The 21,405-nt window shown below is 36.6% G+C and overlaps 1 protein-coding gene across 10 annotated transcripts in view; it reads right to left on the bottom strand.

Moving 5' to 3' along the window:
• Positions 1 to 21,405, bottom strand: part of LOC113058573 (teneurin-4-like) — a 231,987-nt gene that overhangs the window by 69,903 nt on the left and 140,679 nt on the right. For all 10 annotated transcript variants that reach the window (XM_026226597.1, XM_026226591.1, XM_026226590.1 and 7 more), the window contains 4 exons: positions 19,955 to 20,171; positions 12,783 to 12,884; positions 11,929 to 12,123; positions 7,005 to 7,205 (listed from right to left, as the gene is read on the bottom strand). In XM_026226597.1, the coding sequence (XP_026082382.1) occupies positions 7,005 to 7,205; positions 11,929 to 12,123; positions 12,783 to 12,884; positions 19,955 to 20,171 (715 nt within the window). The remainder of the gene's footprint in view (positions 1 to 7,004; positions 7,206 to 11,928; positions 12,124 to 12,782; positions 12,885 to 19,954; positions 20,172 to 21,405) is intronic.

The raw sequence follows: 21,405 nt of genomic DNA, 5'->3' as shown, positions 1-21,405 counted from the left end.
AACGTCCTATTTCCAATTTATAAAGTCTTGATTACATGCTCGCTGCATTCTTTTCTGTCAAAAATAACAGTAGTTTGTGAATGTTGATGCTTAGGAGTATCTGTACTTGAGTTTTTATATTTCAGCCAACTTTTACTCAACTACATTTCCTAATTAAAATGTATACTTTTTACTTTTACTTATACATTTCTCATGAGTATATTCGTTACTTACTACAAAATAGTCAGAATAACATAGACTACAGGAAAGCTGGTTTGATGAATCAGGGGTCTGGCATTTCCAGGTTAGACTCCTAAAAACACCTTTGCTCATGTGCAAACAAGTGCACGCACAACTGTGAAAGATTCATTTTCCACTCAAGTCGAGACAAGGGTGTGAGATACAGCATCGTCTGCGATAATATGATAAGTGTTGTTGTAATGATGTGCAATCTGACATTATCAAATAGGCTATCACCAAATCATACACAGAGTGCACACATATTTATTTATTAAAATTCCGGCAGTCTAAATTTTAGAAGGCAAAAATGCTTCTATATGCTTTTTATGTTGATATAATTTCACGTAGGCTTAGTTAATTTAATCTATAACACACAAAGAGTACCGTTTTTTTCTGCAGATGGATGAACACATTAAATAATCATTTTATTACAAGTTCAGTAAAGCAATAAATTACTTACATTTTAGACATAATATTGCTTGTTTTTGCTCAGTTTTGCTAATGAAGTCCAAATAGATCGAAGCACTGTTTTAAGTTTCTGAGCGATGGATCGGTGTTTACTTATTGAATGAATCAGCTTTTTGAATGAATCGGTTGAATAAACGATTCAGTGATTCACTCACTAACCCAGTCAAATGCTTTGTATCTGAATGAATCAGCAGTTTGAATGATTGAATCTCAATGACTCACTTGTTAACATTCACTTGTCACCTACTTGCGGTTTTAACCCTTAGGGGACTAAGCCCTTTTTGGTCCGTTTTCTCTATTTTTACATTTCGGCTTATAAACCATATGTAATGAGGATGGACCACCATGTATTTGGTATCAATGGATTTAGAAGACCCTAAGCTACCATGAGCATGCATGCAATATGTCTATAAAGGAAGTATGAGTGAAAAATTGTACAATAAACTAGAGAATTTCAAAGACGAAAATGAGATTTTTGTCATTTATTACTGAAAATCCTACCTCACACAACAATAGTTAAAAGTTTTTGACCCAAAAATATATTTTTCAAACTCTTTGCTTGACAGAAATGGGTTAATGTTCAATCAAATGTGTAAAGATCAATTAAATAATTAACTTTATTTCAAAACAGTCCTAGGCGTTTTTTTTATTTTTGGGACTAAGCCCTTTTTGGTCTGTTTTCTCTATTTTTATATTTGGGCTTATAAATCATATGTAAAGGAGATGAAACACCCTGTGTTTGGTATCTATGGATTCAGAAGACCCTAAGCTACCATAAGCATGCATGCAATATGTTTATATAAAGGAAGTATGAGTGAAAAATTTTACAATAACTAGAGAATTTCAAAAACGAAAATTAGATTTTTGTCATTTATTACTGAAAAACACACAATATAGAACAGTTTTTGAACAAAGAAAATATATTTTTTCAAACTCTTTGCTTGACAGAAATGTGTTATTGTTTAATCAAATGTGTAAAGAACAATTAAATAATTAACTTTTTTAAAAAACAGTCCTAGGCATGCCAGTGAGCAAAGCAAGGCCTCTCCAGGCCTTTCCAGTAATTGTTCCAGAGCTTGTTCTGCCGTAAATCTTTTACTGCTTGCCATTTTGATAAAACAATTCTGTAATAATGCTGTATCTCTCTCGAATTTATCTCTTTGTGCTCGCTAACACTCCGATCACTTTCTGCTTTCTCCACGTGATGCTGATTCTCCGATCGCACGAATTTAGCTCTTTGTGCTCGCTGATACTCCGATCGCTCTCTGTAACACTCCGATCGCGTTCTGCTTTCTCCACCCTGATGCTGATTCTCTGAACGCTTATTGATTACATGTCTTTTACTTTAGTCCAGCCAGCTTTTACAAGGCTACAGCAGAGCTACAGAGTCCTCTGAATCGCTAGAAGACATAACCTTCCTCTGATTGGGTTAGAAAAAGACTCCTCCCAGCGGCAATTTTTCCATTGGCTGTTGCGTGTTGAATCTGCCTAGCACAATCTTTTTCATTGGCCTGTTTACGCAGTGGTATTGCAGTGGTATTGCGCAGTGGTATTGCGTTTTCAGTATTCAACGTTTTACAGCATGTTAAAAACAAATCATTAGGCCTATTTATACATCTGTGTCTGCAGTTTAAATGCATTCATGTCCCCTTTGAGATACAAAAACTGTGTGAATACCATAGGGTAAATACATGCCATTTCAGAGTCAGATGTTGGAAGGAAAGACACTAAGTACTGGAAGAAGTGCTTCTTATTCTTACCATAAAATACAAAATGGAAGAAATGGTTAAAACTGTACACAGTCTTGATACCCAAGCTGTGTATGTTTACATTTATTTATTTATTTATTTGCTTTTTTTCCATTTTACATTTCTTTGTACTTTTACTTCCAGTTCTTAAGTACATTTCAGATTACTTAAGTACAATAAATATGAAATATTTTAAGACTTGAACTCTCAAGTAATATTCTAAACGGTGACTTCAACTTCTACCAAAGTAATTTTCTGGTGAAATATCTGTAATTTGCTTGAGTATGACTTTCAGGTACTGTATGTCCTAGCATGAGTAGAAGGGCAGGTTTTTTTTAAGCATATTTTGTATATTAATTGTATTTTGAAGCACAGTATAAACAATTTTATGAGTGACTCTACAGGAAGTGTCGTGGTTTAGGAAATGTTTTCTGCAGCAGGAGATGGGCCTATTTTACAGATACATGGCAGAATCAATGCAAATGTTTTTTAGAACCTCCTTCAAGAACATGCTGTACCTTCCCTGCAAGCACCTCCCAAGCAGCCTGCAACTTTCATGCAAGACAATGACCCCATCACACTGCAAAATAGGTAAAGCAGTTCCTTGAAGCTAAGAACACTGAAATAATGAAATCGGCCCAAAGATCTAAACTAGATTGAAAACCCACTACGGTCACGGAACTATGGAAGAGATTGGAAGAAGAGTGGACAAAGATCACACCAGCTCAGTCTGACTAACTAGGGATGCCCTGCAGCCGCAGATTTGCTGAAGTCATACAAAGCACGAACCTCTCTACATATCCTACTACGTTTTGACAGCTGTAACCCTCCACATTTTTTGTTGTAATCTTCCTTCGTACTATTTTTTATTTATTTTTTGATCACCAATGCCTTGGTTATTTTGTCAAACATGCTAACAATATTTCACACATTCAAAAAATTCATATTTATAGATTCTCTAATTAAAAAAAAAACAAAAAAACATTCAGTTTATCAAGATGATTGTGGTGTATACAATGTAAAATCTTAATATATTTAAAAATAAAAGCATTGGCACACATGCTTTGCATCATGTACTCTAATAGAATTAAAAATAATGGCCCTCCTCAAAACATAGAACAGCGATTATGTGCCGCTGTTTAATTTGTAAGATCTATGCAGAATGGAGTCAGAAAGAAGGTTGCCTATAGGCCATTAATGAGTCAATTATGTTCACGTAGCTCTGCATTTCATCATTGTTACAAATTAAACAGAGTTAAGTTGGTCTTTTCAGGCACAAACCATAACATGGCATTACCAGATTTAAAAAGAATCCTTCCCTCATGCTAATTACAACGCTGGGCCTTTGTTAAATTATGCAAATGCCCTTAATTTCACATGCAACATTTCAATTAGAGGCGTCCTAATGACATTTCATTCAAAGCTGCTTAGGAGACACACAGTTGCTTATTTCCTTTCGTTCTTGCACTCCTTTATTGTTCCGCTCTCAATTTGCTTAGTATTTTGCCCCTCGCATACACACAAAAACAACTCACTGGATTATAGGAATATAGTTTTCTCATAACAGTGTTCCTTAAAGCGATTCTCATAAAGGAAACATACACTAGCCAAATGACAGGATGATACCATCTGTGGATCGTTCCAACAATGCTTCACTGCAGGGCAAAGATGCTACTAACGTTGTACAATAATTGGGTAACTCCTGCTTGCGTCCTTTAATGGAGGAGGAGAACTAATTGATGCAGATCTTGAATGTTTGTAACAGCTCATTTCAAAACATGGCGGAGCTGCCTGACTGCCCACATACTAGAGCCTAAAGCTTTCTTATTCAATTACTATCACTGACCAAGAGAACGGAGGCAAAAAAAGAAGGAAAACGGGAAGAGACTGAGAGAGAGAGGAAGTGATTTTTATCTCAGGAGTGGCCTTATCTCCATTTAGTTTTGCAGCATAACATTTATTTCACCCAAAAAATGTGTAAGAACGATTACTTGTGTAAATAATGTGTGTTAAATTAGCAGAAAACATTTAAAATTTTATTTATCAAACCAAAACTCACATTTCCCAGTTTATCAGTAACAAATGCATTAAATGTTTGTCAATGTTAAATGGTTGCCAGATGTTCGCCAAAGGAGGCCAAATATACTTATGTTATGTTTTGTTATGTAGTATTTTTATCTTTTTTATTTTATTTTAAACTTTATTTTAAAGTAAAGTAAAATCAAATGAAGTAAGTTAAAGTATAATAATACATTTAAATAACATTATTCACAGTGTATCGAAAGCAATACATGTGTTAAATTTGCTGGGTGTTTTGCTGGTGTGGTTGCAATTCAGATCTCATAATAATTTAGTCATGCTGCATCTTTCACTTAAGATGCTAGGCTTTAAATGGCTATTTCCAGCAAAGCTCTTGGATTACCTAATAGGTCAGTCTGTCTGCTTGGCATTAAAGTCAAATTCATGTTCACAGATAGTTGTTTTTTCAAAAGTTTGCTGAAACAAAATTGACATTAGTTCTCTGATATCTTTATTTTTGTTGTGGTGTTTACGATAGCAGCGACTAAAATAACAAAATTGCATCACTGCTTTTGAGCACTTCTGGAGAGATATCAATAATAAATGTCCATGTTTCAAAACTAGAATTTGGCATTCTCCCTTGTGTTACAGGGGAAGAAAAAATAAATAAATAAACGTATCAATAATTAAAAAAAATAAAACTATAGAAAACATTTTAATAATTGAAATAAAAGAGAATTAATAGGTGAAAAAAAAATGTTGGCTTGGCATCTAACTCAACTAAAGGTTTCTATAAGGTTTAATAAAGGACACACCAAGTCAACTTCAAAGAACTAGTGACAAATAAATAAATAATATATACTGTAGGATATATTATTATAAATAAAGAATTAATAACCATGCCCAAAATTCTGACCGTGAATATATATTTTTTTAATCTTAAAACACAAATGCTGAACATTACTTTTGTTAGTAAAATGTTTAGGTGCATCTCCTGGTTTCTAACAACTGTACTAGTGTATTACAGGCTTTCTGTCTTTCACATTAACTAAACCACAAGAGGAAGACTCATGTTCACTGTAATCAGCTAAACTCCAAGCACGCCATCCACGTTGCTGTTTAACAGAATCTGCCATGAGGTGCTTAACAACTCTCACTGCATCAGACGCTGCTGTTTCACCCCCACCTCCTGAGGTATAACAAGCATGACCGAAACAGCTCAAATGTGAAAAAATCTCTGTGAAAAGACTGTCAGGCGTGACCGGGAGAGGGGTCGAGAACAGGGGACTAAAGTGTTTCTGATACCATGGAGCTTTTGACCAAACGGTATATTCTTGATGAGAACAAAAGAAAGGAAATGGCACAGTGGTGACTTTATCAACCACGATTATAAATAGCTGCTTAACTCAGAAGGAAAAATGTCTTTGAAGTGTTCAGAAATCCAAAATTTGAATCTAAACTTCCAGTTACAGGCAAAAGACTGCATGTCCACTGAAGCGCTTTGCACACATTGTTTTCGCTAAATTTTCTCAATCACACAAGCAGAGAACATTGAGGTAAATTAGGTGGAGCATGAAATTACACCCTGACACCTTTAGTCACCGCTGTCATGGCAACAGGTGGCGTGGAGATTAGCAAAGATCAGCTGCATCAAGGTTCGTTTAGAGGGTTTACGAGATATTAACATGAATCAGATCATGCACAGGCGTGCATAAATATGTGATGAACTGCCCACAAAGACACAAATTCAAAAACACAAGTGTACAATTTGCCCTTCAGATTAGTTTGATGCTAATACTGTTGCCATAGTGTGCTCTGAGACACAGATATGTGATATGATCAGATCAGGCAGGTGATGAGATAATTATTATAGTGATAATAATGATTAGTAATTATCAAAGGTCAAAAAAAAGAAACAATATTTCTCGGAATATGAGAATTGCTCAGTGCAAATGTTGCGTCATGTTTTATATATTTTGATTAACTTCAGTTGCATAATTGGTGTCACTCAATTTTCCAAAATGTGCAAAATCAAAATTACCCATTCAAAATTACTAATTGGAATTAGTCCAATCTCTATGTTTTATTGAAATCGAAATGTGTTTTAGTTCAGTGTTGGTAGATGTTAATGAAGGTAAAGTCAATTTGAATTGTAATTTGCGTCCTATTTTATTTTCATAATCTGATGTATTGCCATGCATTGTTTTATAATTGTATTGCCAGTGTTGTAATAAAAAACTATCAAAAAGAAAAAGGAAAACATAATAAAAACTTGAACGACTAACTTAAAGTTTAAATTAAAGTACTAAAATTACCCACACTAAAACACTAAAAGTTAACTGAGTAAAATGAAAATATTAGGATAACTCAAAAGTAATCACACTAAAATAGTATAGAAATGAACTGGTGCACATACATGAAAATAATTAAGTATAATTCTTCCTTATGTTCATTTTGTGAAAACAAATTAATACCGTAACAAGGCTTAAATAGGAAAACATATCAAGTGCACATAATTGGGACATTTCATCATTCTACCACGGTTCTGACCTGTAGAGCAGTCGGGACCGGTCCAGTTGGGGTCACAATTACAGGTGTTGGTATCAGCCAAAAAGGTCCCATGCCCAGAGCACTGCTCCATACAGGAAGCACGAGGACTCTCGCATCCAGGACCTCCCCAGCCTACAAAACAGTGGCACTCTCCGCGTACACAGACACCTCTCCCTGAGCAGGTCGGGTCCAGGCAGTCCACTGCAAATAGGAAAACACAAAGTACGTATTAACTGACTCATTTTCACATCAAAAGATGATTCAGAAGCAGAATTCAAATTAAAAATACACCAGTGAAACCATTTCCCATCAGACCAAACTCATCATCAAAGACAAGTGCGCTAGATCAAAACTTGAACAGATGCATGTGTTCACATTAAACTCGCAGCTCAGTGTCCCCTGCTGTTCCTCTTCCTTTTAAAGTATGACTCAAGTCTCAGTCATCCACCCCAGGCCAAAAAAAAAAAAAAAAAAAAGACTAGAGGTTTAGCTCTTGTAGCGGAGAGTGCACCACATACCCAGCCTGGTCTTGAGGAGGTCTGACATTTCCAAAAACCATGAGAGAAACAGGATTTACAAATGGTCAAATTAAATGGCCACATTGACCGTCGTGCTGTAATCTGGCAGGTGGGAAGAGTGTTGCTCTCTCTTTGACTCCTCTAGCTGCTGGTAATGAGATTTCCTTTTAGCGGCGGGAAGGGAAAAGACAGGCGCAGCCGGAGCATGTTCTGATAAACTGAAAAAACGATGCTGGATGTGGTCCCCCCACTTACTGTGAACCCAAAACCAAGCGTGACAGAATGCAAACAAGGACAACCTACAATGGCCCATGGGCAAAAGCCTCATCTCCCTGTACCCACTTTACTCTAAATTCATTTCTAATCCTCGTTGAAGAATATGCTATGGATCAGTCACCCCAGGCAAATATTCTAAAGAGGGAGGTTCGCAAAAGACAGTAAAATTGATTGAAGTAAAAATAAAACTTCATTTCAAAACCCATTTGACTTCAATTGTGATACATGTGGAAAAACTATATTTGGTTGGGGATGGGGGGGGGGGTAGAATATAGTATATAGATCATTCTTTGTAGATTCCAATTGAATTTCTGAACTTGAACTGAGGTAGCAAACAAAATGCACCAATGTCAATTTTTTTAAACTAGAAAACCCGTATTTGACAATATTTTTTTGACATTTTTACGATTTATAGGTAGATATAGAACGGTAGAAGTGAATATATGCCACAACAGCAGATTGCTAAACTGGTTGCACTTTATTTTACAGTACGTGTACTTACATGTACTTATTGTGTACTTACAGTATTTATCTAAGAAAGTTCTGGTAATACGAGGTAACTAAATGGGTTAGGGTTCGGTTTATCGGTAGGTTCAGGGTTAGTACCTAGTTATTACATAGTTATTGTAATTACTATAATAAGTACATAGTATGTACATGAGGAACAGGACTGTAAAATAAAGTGCTACCGCTAAACTATTGAATACTAAAATGAACAAATGAATGATAGGATGATGGAACAAGCAAATTAACAATAGAATGTTAAAGCAAATTCTAGAATAATATAGAATGCATGTTGGGGCTTATAGTTTAACTGTAGTAGCTTTCTCCGCCACTACATTTCCTGTTAATTCTCAATAACTCAACTCAATAAAGGCAAACATGCCAAAAACAGTATCTTTCAACAACCTCTATGATAGAATGCATGAATGGACAAATTATAGAATTCATGACCACACAAACAAATGGTTGATAGTTAACTATATTGCTACTTGTATAAAGAAAGGATTATTTTTTTAGTAACCAGGGTGAAATAATACTCGATATCCCAAAATGATTTTCTTTTAAATTATTTTAATTGCGATTCTGTAAATTTCTCTTTCTTGTCAATTTCCAATTGAAATTCCTGTGGGTGTGGCCTTATTCAAATTCCATTAACTGATATGAGACAATTTTTCAATTCTGAATTTGGCACAACCATAATAGGATCGGAGTTTTGATGTATTGGGAATTATAAGGATCCTCCAGGAAGACATGTTAAGTGATAACAAATGATGAAACTTGAAGAAGCCGGTAAAGTATATTTGGCCGGCATGTATTTGATAAAAATACAGTAAAAACAGTAATATTGTAAAAAAAAATTAAAATAACTGATTTCCATTTTATTTTAGGATATAATTTATACCTATGATGCAAAACTGAATTTTCAGCATCACTACTCCAGTCTTCAGTGTCACATGATCCTTCAGAAATTATTCTGATATACTGATTTGTCGATTTATTACCATTGTTGAAAAAAAGTTAATGAAACCATTACATATATATTTAAAAAATACAATTATTTAATTTTTTTACTGCCTTTTTTACTGTCTTCAATGCCCCTTTTTTTAAAAATAATTAAATAAAAAAAACTCACTAACCCCAAACTTTTGAACAGTAGTGTATATCCATTAGAAAATGAAGATATGAACCAATAATGTGCCCTCACAGATGGCTAACATGAGGCCAGCTGGGACATGATGGGAGAGGAGGGATGGGGTCGCAACATTGCCGACTCCCTTTACCGTGACACAAATGGGTGGAGAGGCCTTTCCTATAGATAAGCAGGAGTTCAGGTCTCTTAGCAGATGGTTTGGGCACAAAGCACAGAGATCATAGGCTAAATGACAAGAGTCTCTCTCCTGGCAATTAATCATCACTGCCTGAAGGTCGCGACGAAGAAAGGTAGAACCGTTAAAGGGCCAGCATCGGCATTCTCTTACTCAAACGCCCAACGGTGAGACCCGGAATAGAATTGCTGGGGGTCAGAGGAGTCAGAACATACCATTTGTCAAAATCGGCTAGATCATTTTTCATCTTGAAATGAGAGCCGTCAAAAACTGCCAAACACAATGGCTACTTTAATGTCTTCAATCCTTGGTCGGCGCTCTCGTTGAGGCCGCTGTAGTCTCAGTACAGACTTCTCAGAGCAAATTCGGCTTATTGGATCTTGACACAAAATAATTGTTCATCTCTTAATGGATTGCTTTGGACCCTCAGAAGTATCCATAATGCATGTAAAGGAGCGAGGAGACCTTCTAGGCATAACAAGACGAGTCAGATACTTACGGGCCCGCTACAAACTCAGAAGGTCATGTACGCCCATCTTAAATATTCAGAAGTGTACATAGGAATACTCAAAAAGGCCACAAAGGGCCTCTTTCTCCCTTTCTGTGCAATTCTGTGCCTCTAGCTCAAGTGGTAGAGCATTGCGTTATCAAGCATTGGGGGTTCGATTCCCCGGGAACACGTTAGGTAAAAATTGATAGCCTGAATGCACTAAGTTGCTTTGGATAAAAGTGTCTGCTAAATGCATTCATTTAAATTTTATTTCATTTTAATTTTAAATTTAAAAGAATGAAACAAGCTCGTAAATGACTACATAAATGGAAGAAATTGAAGTTTCCGATAGCACGTGAAAACAGCAGAGAAGTTAACAGACATTGTTAACATTGTGGTTTATAATTTTGAGTAGTATGGGACGGGGTAACACCCTTTCACAATATATTGCTGTACATCACTTTTGCCACTCAGAAGATCTACACTAAGGTGCAGTTAGTGCTCACACTCACTGATCTATATGCAATGGGTCCTGCGATCATGTAGATCTCTAAAGGCGGTGCGATTTTTGCTGTCATACGAGTTCGCATGCGATTTTTTTCAATCGTGTCGAAATTGCATCTTCTCGTATGGTAGCGGCTCGTATCATTTGCGATGAATTACGAGCCGAGCAGAGTGGCTTACGAGCACTTCCCGACCTCCCGATCATTTTTAAACATGTCTAAAAAGTTTGTGAGCTATCAGTTTGAATTCGTGACATTTGTGTGGTTGAACGAGCCGATTTGTTGCTTTATCTGAAGTTGACCAATCACGAACTAGGAAAACCACAGAAGAAGAAAGACGAAGACGGCAGCGCCACGGCGAATGTGGACTATTGACCAGGAGGATAAACTCGCTGAAGTCTGACAGGAACAGAGAGCGCTGTATGATGTTTCTAACAACATGTTCCAATGCCTTTTTAGTTCTCTTTCTCCCTCTCTCTCTCACTCTCTCTCTCACACATGCATGTGTAGTTTAAAGGGACTCTCCATAAACGTAACGGTATTCTATACTGTATATCCCCATACACTCCCTCTATCCATCACGGAAAAACACTGTATAGTATTTTTAAAGCCATTTGGTTTACGAGGGCACAGGAATCATCCTCACAAACCATGTTTATATTGTAATACCTATTTCATATATGTATATGTTTGCATGGACATACGATCTTCCGACCATCCGAATTCGCACCGTGTACGCCCACCTTAAAGGGAAGTTGCCTCTTATAATATTATGATCGAGGCTCTGGACTCGAAATGTTTTAACTGCTACTATGTAAAAGGAATACTGCTGTAAAAAAAGCACCTTATTTGTTTAAAATATTTGTTATTGTTATTGCACTTTTGATCATATAGCAGTACTTTTAAATGAAAAAAGTGCACAATACACTACTTTTGAATGCATTATTAGTTTTGTGCATAATGCGATTAATCACATACAATCATGTGATTAATCACGATTCATTTTTTACATATATTTCTACATCTAAATATATATATTTGATAATAATAAGAACATTTTCTCGATCATCAAGCCAGCATATCAGAATGATTTTTGAAGGACACTAAAGACTGGAGAAATGCTTGTAGGAAAATAGAAATGATAAATATAAATACATATAATAATAATATAATAATATTTAATAACAGTACTGACTTTTTAACAATTTTTTATCGAATAAATGCAGTCTTGGTGAGCATAAGAGACATCTTTCAGAAACATTAAAAAAATACATATATTCATTATTTTTGTTTTACTCCCTCTATTACCTTCTTCACAGTTCTCCCCTTTGTAGCCAGGATTACAGATGCAAGTTCCCACAATGCATGTGCCATGTCCGCTGCAGGTAATGTCGATACACTGGTTGGTAGAAATGTCACATTCAGACCCTTTCCAACCGCTGTGACACATGCAGCGGCCTTTAAGGTACTGACCGTTCCCACTGCAAAGCACTGGACAGGACGCTGGAAAGAGTACACACAAAATATAAAAGGTCTGCCAAATGTAGCTTTAAAAAACAATAACAACAACAACATACTGCTTGTGCTGGTCTGCTGGACTCATGTCTGTGTAAAAATCAATATGACCATTGTAGTGAACATTACCGTAGTAAAAGTGAGTGAGAACTTTTTTGAAGTTTTGAGTATGAACAAGTGATTTCTGAAAAGCGAACGATCAAGAGTCTAGAATGCACTAGAAACTTGCAAAATGGACTTAGCAACTGGATTCTAATGTGGAAATCTATTTAAAAGTGACAGCACAAAAGATAAATGGTTACTTTAATGCCTGCCAAAAAAGCTACAGTTACTACATAACTATAATGTGAATTCTAATGCATATATTTTGAACTGTTCAAATTAAAAATCTTTTATTTATTAATCCTCACACTTTTATACGAACACACATACACAAAAACGACATAAAAACATGCATATCTATTATTACAATCACTTATTTTACTGTGTCTAATTCAGAGTTGAAAACAACAGTTATCATGGCTATATATAGTTTTAAGGAAGGGAAAATGAAAGAGTGACAGAGAAATATTGCAGGCCATGAAGGACTGAAAGTAATAAAGAAAGAAAGGGAGGTTAATGGAGGTGCAGGTAAACAGAAATCTCACCCCTGCTGCAGTCGGGTCCTCTGAATCCAGGAAAACAGCGGCAATTTCCGGCCACACAGTCCCCATTTCCAAAACAGTTACTAGGACAGTCATCGATAGCATCTGCAAAACAATTTTATAAAACAATAGTCGTCAGAAGGAAGGATACACATTCATCAATACATCACTCCCTAGATTTAGTTTATATTTCCCGTTAGTTTTATATTTTACGTTTAAGAACGTAGTGTAAAAAACTAAATTTCCTGGTCAATTTCATAGTTAAAGGTACAATTTGTAAGATATTTGCAGTAAAATATCCAAAAACTACTAGGCTAGTGTTATATATTTTGTCCAGCTGATTACTAACAATATCTCTAATGTTTTCAACTACTTGTAAATCATGAGAAAAATCCCATTCTAAACAGTGACACGGGGCAGTGCAGTCACCTGTCAATGACATTAGTTCTTCTTCTTCTTAGTTTTATGGCAGATACCAACCATGGCTTATCAGGTGCATAGCGCCACCTACTGTATCGGAGTATGTAGCATGGATATGAATCTAATGACATTAGTTACCCTTTGTTATCGTCTTTATTGAAGTATCTATGGTCTGATCATGTCTTTGCATTGACTTTGTGTGTAATCTACTCGCGCAAATCGTTGAACTCGCGTTAAATCCAAGATTTATGTTTCCGTCTGATTTGATGGCCGTCAGCAGGTGGGTAGAAGACAACAAATACCATCATTCCACGCTCCTCCTTAGCGCCATCAAACAACGTGATTGTTATTATTTTGATAGTGTGCCTTCTAGTGGCAGGTCCTACAACCTGTACCTTTAAATGTGTGTATGTTAATGAATTCCAATCATTTGTAAACAGGTCGTGCATGCATGCATATTCACAATTAACATATTGCTCACCTATGAATTACAACTAAGCAAATTACATATCTAGGAGTGGTGTGGAATCCTTGACTCAATTCTCAGGTTTGGCATGTTATATTGCATGTTAAGAAACTAATAGGCTATATGCCTAAGAATAAATTAATAAATGAACGTGTCCACCGGAGCGTTTTTAGCCAGCTGACAAACACTGGAATATCAATGGCAGTAACATGTTACGAGTATCTTATTTTGAAGAATATTACTGAATAAAAAAATACAGTAACCAGCGATATTAACTTCTCCATTGTTATGTTGTACAGTATGATGGTTGATCAATGTAGTGTTTGCCCCGCCCCTCCTCCACTGTGATTGGACAGCTGTGTGCAAAGGGACAGTGGCAAGTTCTACGTTTTACCATAAGTTAAAGAGTAAAAAACTAATAACAGACAGGGCAAATTAACTCGTTAAATATCATTATAATACATAGTGCATACAAATGCAGTGTCTTCAGTTTGAGTAAAATAATACAGAACGTTTTAATGTTTTATGCACCATTTACACGTGGCAGGGAGGAGGTGTAAATATATTTCGCACCTACTAACAATTTCAAAATACAAACATTTTCATTTGAAAATTTACATCAAAATGACTTTCCGAATGATTTACACAAAAATTGGTTCTGCTCATGTTTCTAGAAAGAGGCCCAATGTGTGCATGCTAGCTAGGTCTTTTTAAAACAAATCAAATACAAGAAAATGTATACACTTTCCATAAATAAGAGAAAATAAAGGGTGACATTTTCTGTTAGTTAGCAGGTCTAAGGTGAAGTGGGACACAAGTGGAGCCACTTGACGAATTTAATTCAGTCTAATGAGTAACTCCCCATAATTAGTGTAGCTGTTTTTGTGTCACAGCACTTACATTGACCATTTCAAAGCCAACATGAGTGCATGACACATCCAGTGACACGGCTAATGAAAACTCCATATAACAACCTTCTTTAGTGAAGCGTGCTAATTTAAATGCAAGGAATGCTGACATGTCAATTACAAGAATTCTGATTTCAAGCAAGAGTAAAAAAGGGGTTTGTTACAGATTGCGGATATATTAGACAGACTCTTGGAGTGAAAAAGTGGTGCTTGATTATTGGTAGACACATCACATATTCACACACTGACAGCACTCAAGAAGTATTTAGGTATCTATCTTAAATGCGCAATCTAGAGGACTCACAAATTAAGACTTATCTTATGAATATTAATTAGCTTGTTCATAAATATGCATAAATGGTTTATATAATGTATGAATGCAGTGATTCAGTCTGTATTAGAGTAATCTAAACTGCAACAAATTGCATTAGAAAGTGCCAAGAATCTTAATAAATAAATACATAATTACATTTCAAGTTATTTTTTAACAAAACTCATTATAGAGCGATTTGGAATCATCCTTGATGACCAGTTAAAGTCCTCAAATGAATTTGTGACATTTATTTGAAAACTTCATTCCTACATCTGTCGCCATCTCTTCTGTAGCTCAGTGGATAAATACATGGATCAACTACCAAATGCTAAGTATGAATCACTTTCCGCGGCTGATAACAACTGCAACGGAGGCAAACTTTAAAGCAAACAAATTTGTGCACTAGTCATAACACTCACAAAGAAAAAAAAAAAGATAAATAAATCCATAAAGTGGTGGAGACAATTACATCACTGGCGACACTTAAATGACAATATGCAATTACCAAATTTTGACGTCAAACTCTGGAAATGTATTTTTTTTTTATTTTTTTTTGTATCCACGCTCAACTCTGTGCAGCTGAAATCAGACAAAACCTGAATTAAACATGAAATAACGGTGAAAAATATTCCCTCTCTAAGGTTCCCTTCATATCGCTGGTGTACCCGAGGCTGAGCTCTCGCTACAAAGATGCTTTTGTGTTGGACAAAGGGCTGGAAATGTGAGCCCGGACACAGCCTTCCCTTTCCTCAAGAGAGTCAATCATCGCAGAGGATGCAACAGACGGGAAGCTGAACGGAGGAAAGGGGGAGAAAAAGAAGAAGGGAGGGCGGTAACTAGCTTGTGCTGCAGAGAAGGTTTTTGAAAGAATTTTAAAGGCACAAGTCTCTTGATGTGAGAGGAAAAGGCTATCTTGGCTATCCCCCTGGTACGCCGAGCCTATCAAGACTTTGGTAAGGATTTTGATGGCTTCCAGCTTCCATTTCTAAGCAGAGAGCAGATACAGGTCTCTCGAAAGCCTACAGTGGCTATGAGTGACTGTGCATGTGTAGTACTATAAGATAAATTAAGCCAGTTATACATGAGAAATTATACATGAGATGGTCTTTTGCTTCTTTTCCGTCTTGATAATGCTTAGAGATGCACTCCTCGTGTATTAGATGAGCACAATCTATCTCTAGCTGCATCTCTGTCACTCTTACATAAAGTATTTCTGACACTACGACTGATCTGAGTTCAGTACCTGCAGTCTAAACCCTGCACTTTCCTTCAGAACTGTCACGTATAATTCCATCTCTAAGCAGAGACCGAGAAGTCAGGGTCCAGCTGTGAATTTGAAAAAGTCAGTCTGTGTTTCTACATGCTTTTAAGGCTTTCATTGGTGCCATACACAGAGAACACAAGAACTCTATAGATAGCACTGCTGAAATTTTTTACCTGACTATCTGTAAGATACAAATATCCATAGATGAAGTGTATAATTTCCATGCCACTAGCAGCACCAAAAGGAATTTCTATTGTAAATTTTTAAAGGAAAATAACTTTTTATAACCTTTCTAAAGGAAATTTGTCTTGCTAGCCTGTTAAAAATCATAGGCATAATGCTGCAGAGCTTTGAGTGCTGCTATGAGTTTGCTAGAGTATTCTGGTGGTGGCTAATGGTTGCTTATTGGTCCAAGTTCAAAGTATCCACCTTCATGTGTTATGTAAAATTATATTTTGGTCTTAACATATGGCTTTGATTCCTCCTTTAAGTCTAAGACTATTAGATTTGTCAGCCATTTTCCCTCCAATTCAGGTGAAAGCAACAATACTTGAATACAAAACAATACAAAACTTCGTGAAATTAGGTGGCGCTTACGGAAACGTGCTGTGCAACTTTCAGTTTCTGTAACCCATTTGTCAAGGAAAAGAACAGAAGACAAAAAAAGTATAAAAGTATTAAAGGAATACCGCCAAATTTTTGTCATTAATCACTCCCCCATGTACTTCCAAACCTGTAAAAGCTTTGCACATTTTCGGAACACAATTTAAGATATTTTAAATGAAAACCGGGAGGCTTGTGACTTTCCCATTAACTGCCAAATTAATGCATCTTAATCTGTGAAAATATCTTATATAGTGTTCCGAAAATGAACAAAGCTTTTATGGATTTGAAACGACATGGGGGTAAGTGATTAATGATAAAAATGTAATTTTGGAGTGGAATATCCTTTTAACATGTTTAATGTACAGCAGCATCTTTGGACATGTGACCAAATGCACAAATCTTAGCTGGCCAGTTTTATTCATAGTGCGAGGAGAATATTGTGTCTTGTCAGAAATAAATAAATAAATCAACAAATAAATAAAATCCGTCACACTGACAGCAATTGAATGTTTGTGTTGGTCCGAAAAGAGGTCTAAAGAGCCGTTCATTCAAATTAAATTGTTTATCAGGTTCACCCCTGAATGACTAACCCTGAGTCCGAGCAATAGTAATGATAACACACACCACATTTAATCTCTTCTACTGATCTGACATTAATTAGCCTTGTGTGCTCTTGTATAGCACAAGACTACTGTCCTTGGCTTCAATCTATGTAAATATCTTATATTAGAATTGTTGATGAAGTCATGTCAGCTTCTCTGAAAGCTGAGGGACTAGAGCAATCAGCAAGGCACAGCTAGAGAAGCATCCTTGATACTTTCGACAACAGAAGACCACATGGCGGGGACGAATAAGACTGTGTCGCACATGGGACAGATGCCTTAGCTTTGTAATGAGGAGTCAGGAGAATTATGGAGAAAAAGTAAAGAGGCATAAAGAAATAAAAAAGGAGGAAACAAAAATAGAGACATAGAGAAAGGAAGAGCAAGAACAATAGACATATTCAACACTTCAGGTCCCTAAAGGACCATGGCATATGTGTACCCAGAGGAAATTTGTATTGCTCAGAGGTTGCACTTATAGCTCCTGAGACTTCATTGAGATGTCAGGTAATGTTTCATTATTTTTTATTTTTTTTTGTCTTACCAACAAATTCCAACAAGCACAACAAGAGAGCTCTTGACATACAGCAAGATAAAATTATTTTTTTTTTAAAGAAAAACAGGTTCAAAAGCTAAAACCTTAAGTCTTGAGTTTAACATTTAGTGCTTCTTTACAGAAATTGGGTGCAGAAGATCACCATCCGCCTGACCTATTTCTCACCCTCGCTGTCTCTTTTTTCTTCTTTCTTCACCTCCTCTTTCTGCCTCCCTCTGAGCCCCACAGCTCAGAGTCAAATCAACTGGGGCATGACTCATGTTCCAGACCTTCTTTCTCTAAAGCCCACTTTCTTGGCCCTGAACCGCAGGTGGCCAACAAACTCCCAATGGTGGCTGCATCCAAGAGCACTGAACACAGGATAAACAGACTGTGTCTTTCTCTCCTCATCTTCCGCCACTCTAAACCACCATGTCATATGTTGTATATATGGTATTGCATTTCATTTTCATTGGGGGTGGTAATGCGCAGGGCTGTCTTTCCTCCTGACCAGCTGGAACAGCAGAAATAGATGTGTGGCAGACACACTTGCATCGATCGAGAGGGTGGTGAACCCCTCCCAACTCCGGTTGCAGATGGACCATGGCCCAGGAGCGTTTAATTAAAGAGCATGTGAGAACAGCTCTCAGCTGCCACCTCCATGAAAGCTGAAACCTTGCAGCTTCCTCAAGCTCTTCCCTGCCTCCTGATGCGCTCGTACTAATCAAAGCCACTTTCAGGACGCAGAATGGAGAGGACAAAATCAAAATCACCTCCATCATTGACGGCAAAGGATGGGACTGCAAAGTCTTTCACACCAAAAAAAAAAACCACATGTGAATATGATCAAATAATGACCAATACTATGCACAGGGGAACGGAACGGTTGTCAGAAGAGTTGAAACAAGGCCACTAGGTGTTATGCTAATAGACAGCAAATTGGAAGAGGGATTTGCTGGGAGGCACTCAAAAAGTAACAAGAGTATTCCAAACCACCAGTGAAGAACACACACAGACATAGTGATGCACTGCTCATTTCCGCAATCTTTCTTATTCAAATCCACCTTGATTACTCTGTAAAGGTTTAGGCTGGCTGAGATGGCGATGCAAAAAGGGTAATATCAGTGATGACAGGCTCTGACAAGTAGCACGGTGCAGGCAAAAATTTCCTATTTGATTTAGGGAAAAAATTTTGAATAATTTGGGATAGTCTGTCAAAGCCATTTTTGGTTTGCGACTTTTTATGCTTGCATTGACAACATGAATTGAGAACGTTATTTCAGTTTGCAAACTGGCATGTCAAATGAAGTGGTGCTGAAGCATTTAAGCAATAATTAATTTGGCCGCAATCTAACTGAAGATCTTTTCTTATGTCATCTACCAGTTTTTACAGTTGAGGCCCTATATAACTTGGGTCCTATTTGGATCTAAATAGAAGCAATGTAATATCAACATTTTCAGAAACAAGTTTTTATCGCCATGATTCAAAGATCGGTTAAGATTGTTTATGCCTTCGATGAGTACATGGGTGTTGTTTCAATTAGCAAACTGGCATGTCAATGAAAAGGCACCAAACCGTCTAAGCATTGTAAATTATGATCTTTCCTTATATCGTCCATATTGTGGTGACTCAGACCCTATTTGGACGTTAACTGATTTAAATAGAAACATGAACATAATTGCAATATTTTCAGGCACAAGTCTGTGATTTTATCGCCATCTCATTCTAAGATCGGTTTATTACCTACTGCTTTTTGACAAACAAAAGGATTGTGTGGCAATTTCATTTCTGTCTGAATCAATATATTTGAGTTTACAAGAAAATCTTTCCAGAGGACTTCTGTTAGACAGCTTGCATACAACTTGCATACGTACCCGACCACTGTGAACCAGACTTCCTTGTTCATCAGAAAACATGGATTTATCACTAAAGCTCTGTGCAAATGCTCTTTTACATGTCACCTGAGAAGCAATTACCATTTGCACATTTAAAGTTACACCTGTTGCGCTATGTAAAGCAAATCTTTCAATGGCATTTTTGTCATTTAATATTGTACTAACCGATGGCAGCTGTGAGAAAGGACACCTGCTCTGTCTCCTTCCCATCATTGTACAGAGCCAAGTGCCAGATGCCCGAGTCCATATACTGTATAAAGCCTGTATCGTGACTGGTGAGTGGCATCAGACTCCTCTGCTGGGCTGGAAAAGGCGGACCCTCAAGACCTGGCAACCCTTGCGACAGGAGCCGACGGCCATCCAACAGCTCCACAAAGTCAAACTGGAGACAAGGAGAGAAAGACAGACCACAAACAAGCATTAGGAATGACACATGAGCCTCCAGCAGCTGATAAGTCCTGCACGTTGGAGCCGACAGGAGCTGGTCTCTAAGGGTAGACTAAGACTGCGAAAAGGGGACTAATAGGAGGTGTGAAAAGACAGCTGCTAACACTGTACCAATTTATGCTAATATATGGGCAATTTTTGATTTTCACACCAATGGGTTATCTGTCAACTCCTAAAGAAAGTTGTGTATATATATATATATATATATATATATATATATATATATATATATATATATATATATATATATATATATATATATATATATATATATATATATATATTTGATTATTTTTATAATAAAAAAAATATATATATTTCTTATTTCTTTCAAAATTGTGGTGACATGACCATGACATTTACAGTACAGACCAAAAGTTTGGATACCTTCTCATTCAAAGAGTTTTCTTTATTTTCATGACAATGTAAATTGTAGAGTCACACTGAAGGCATCAAGGGCTATTTGACCAAGAAGGAGAGTGATGGGGTGCTGCGCCAGATGACCTGGCCTCCACAGTCACCGGACCTTAACCCAATCGAGATGGTTTAGGGGTGAGCTGGACCGCAGACAGAAGGCAAAAGGGTCAACAAGTGCTAAACATCTCTCGGGGAACTCCTTCAAGACTGTTGGAAGACCATTTCAGGTGACTACCTCTTGAAGCTCATCAAGAGAATGCCAAGAGTGTGCAAAGCAGTAATCAAAGCAAAAGGTGGCTACTTTGAAGAACCTACAATATGACATGTTTTCAGTCGGTTCACAGTTTTTTGTCCCTTTTGTATAATTCCACGTATTAATTCATAGTTTTGATGCCTTCAGTGTGAATCTACAATTTTCATAGTCATGAAAATAAAGAAAACTCTTTGAATGAGAAGGTGTGTCCAAACTTTTGGTCTGTACTGTATATTTGACAGTTGTGCATAAGCCAAGTGACAATTCAAGCAATAATATTGAACATAAATCCAATCAAAAACATCATACCTTATTAAAGATGTGGTATTTAAAAAAATAAATAAAAAAAAACTCAAAACATATCCGATCATAAAAAACTGAAGAGGAGAAAAATCTCTCTTATTAGTTTAGTGTGGCTCAATTGAAAGAGTCTATCAGCCCAAGGTCTTGGAGTAATTTCCAGTGACACAATACCACTGCATATATGAACCAAATCAAT

This window comes from Carassius auratus, chromosome 40 (genome assembly GCF_003368295.1).
Source record: "Carassius auratus strain Wakin chromosome 40, ASM336829v1, whole genome shotgun sequence".
Taxonomy (NCBI): Eukaryota; Metazoa; Chordata; class Actinopteri; order Cypriniformes; family Cyprinidae; genus Carassius; species Carassius auratus.
Note: the sequence above shows the minus strand (reverse complement) of the source record. Positions and strands in the feature narration are given on the sequence as shown.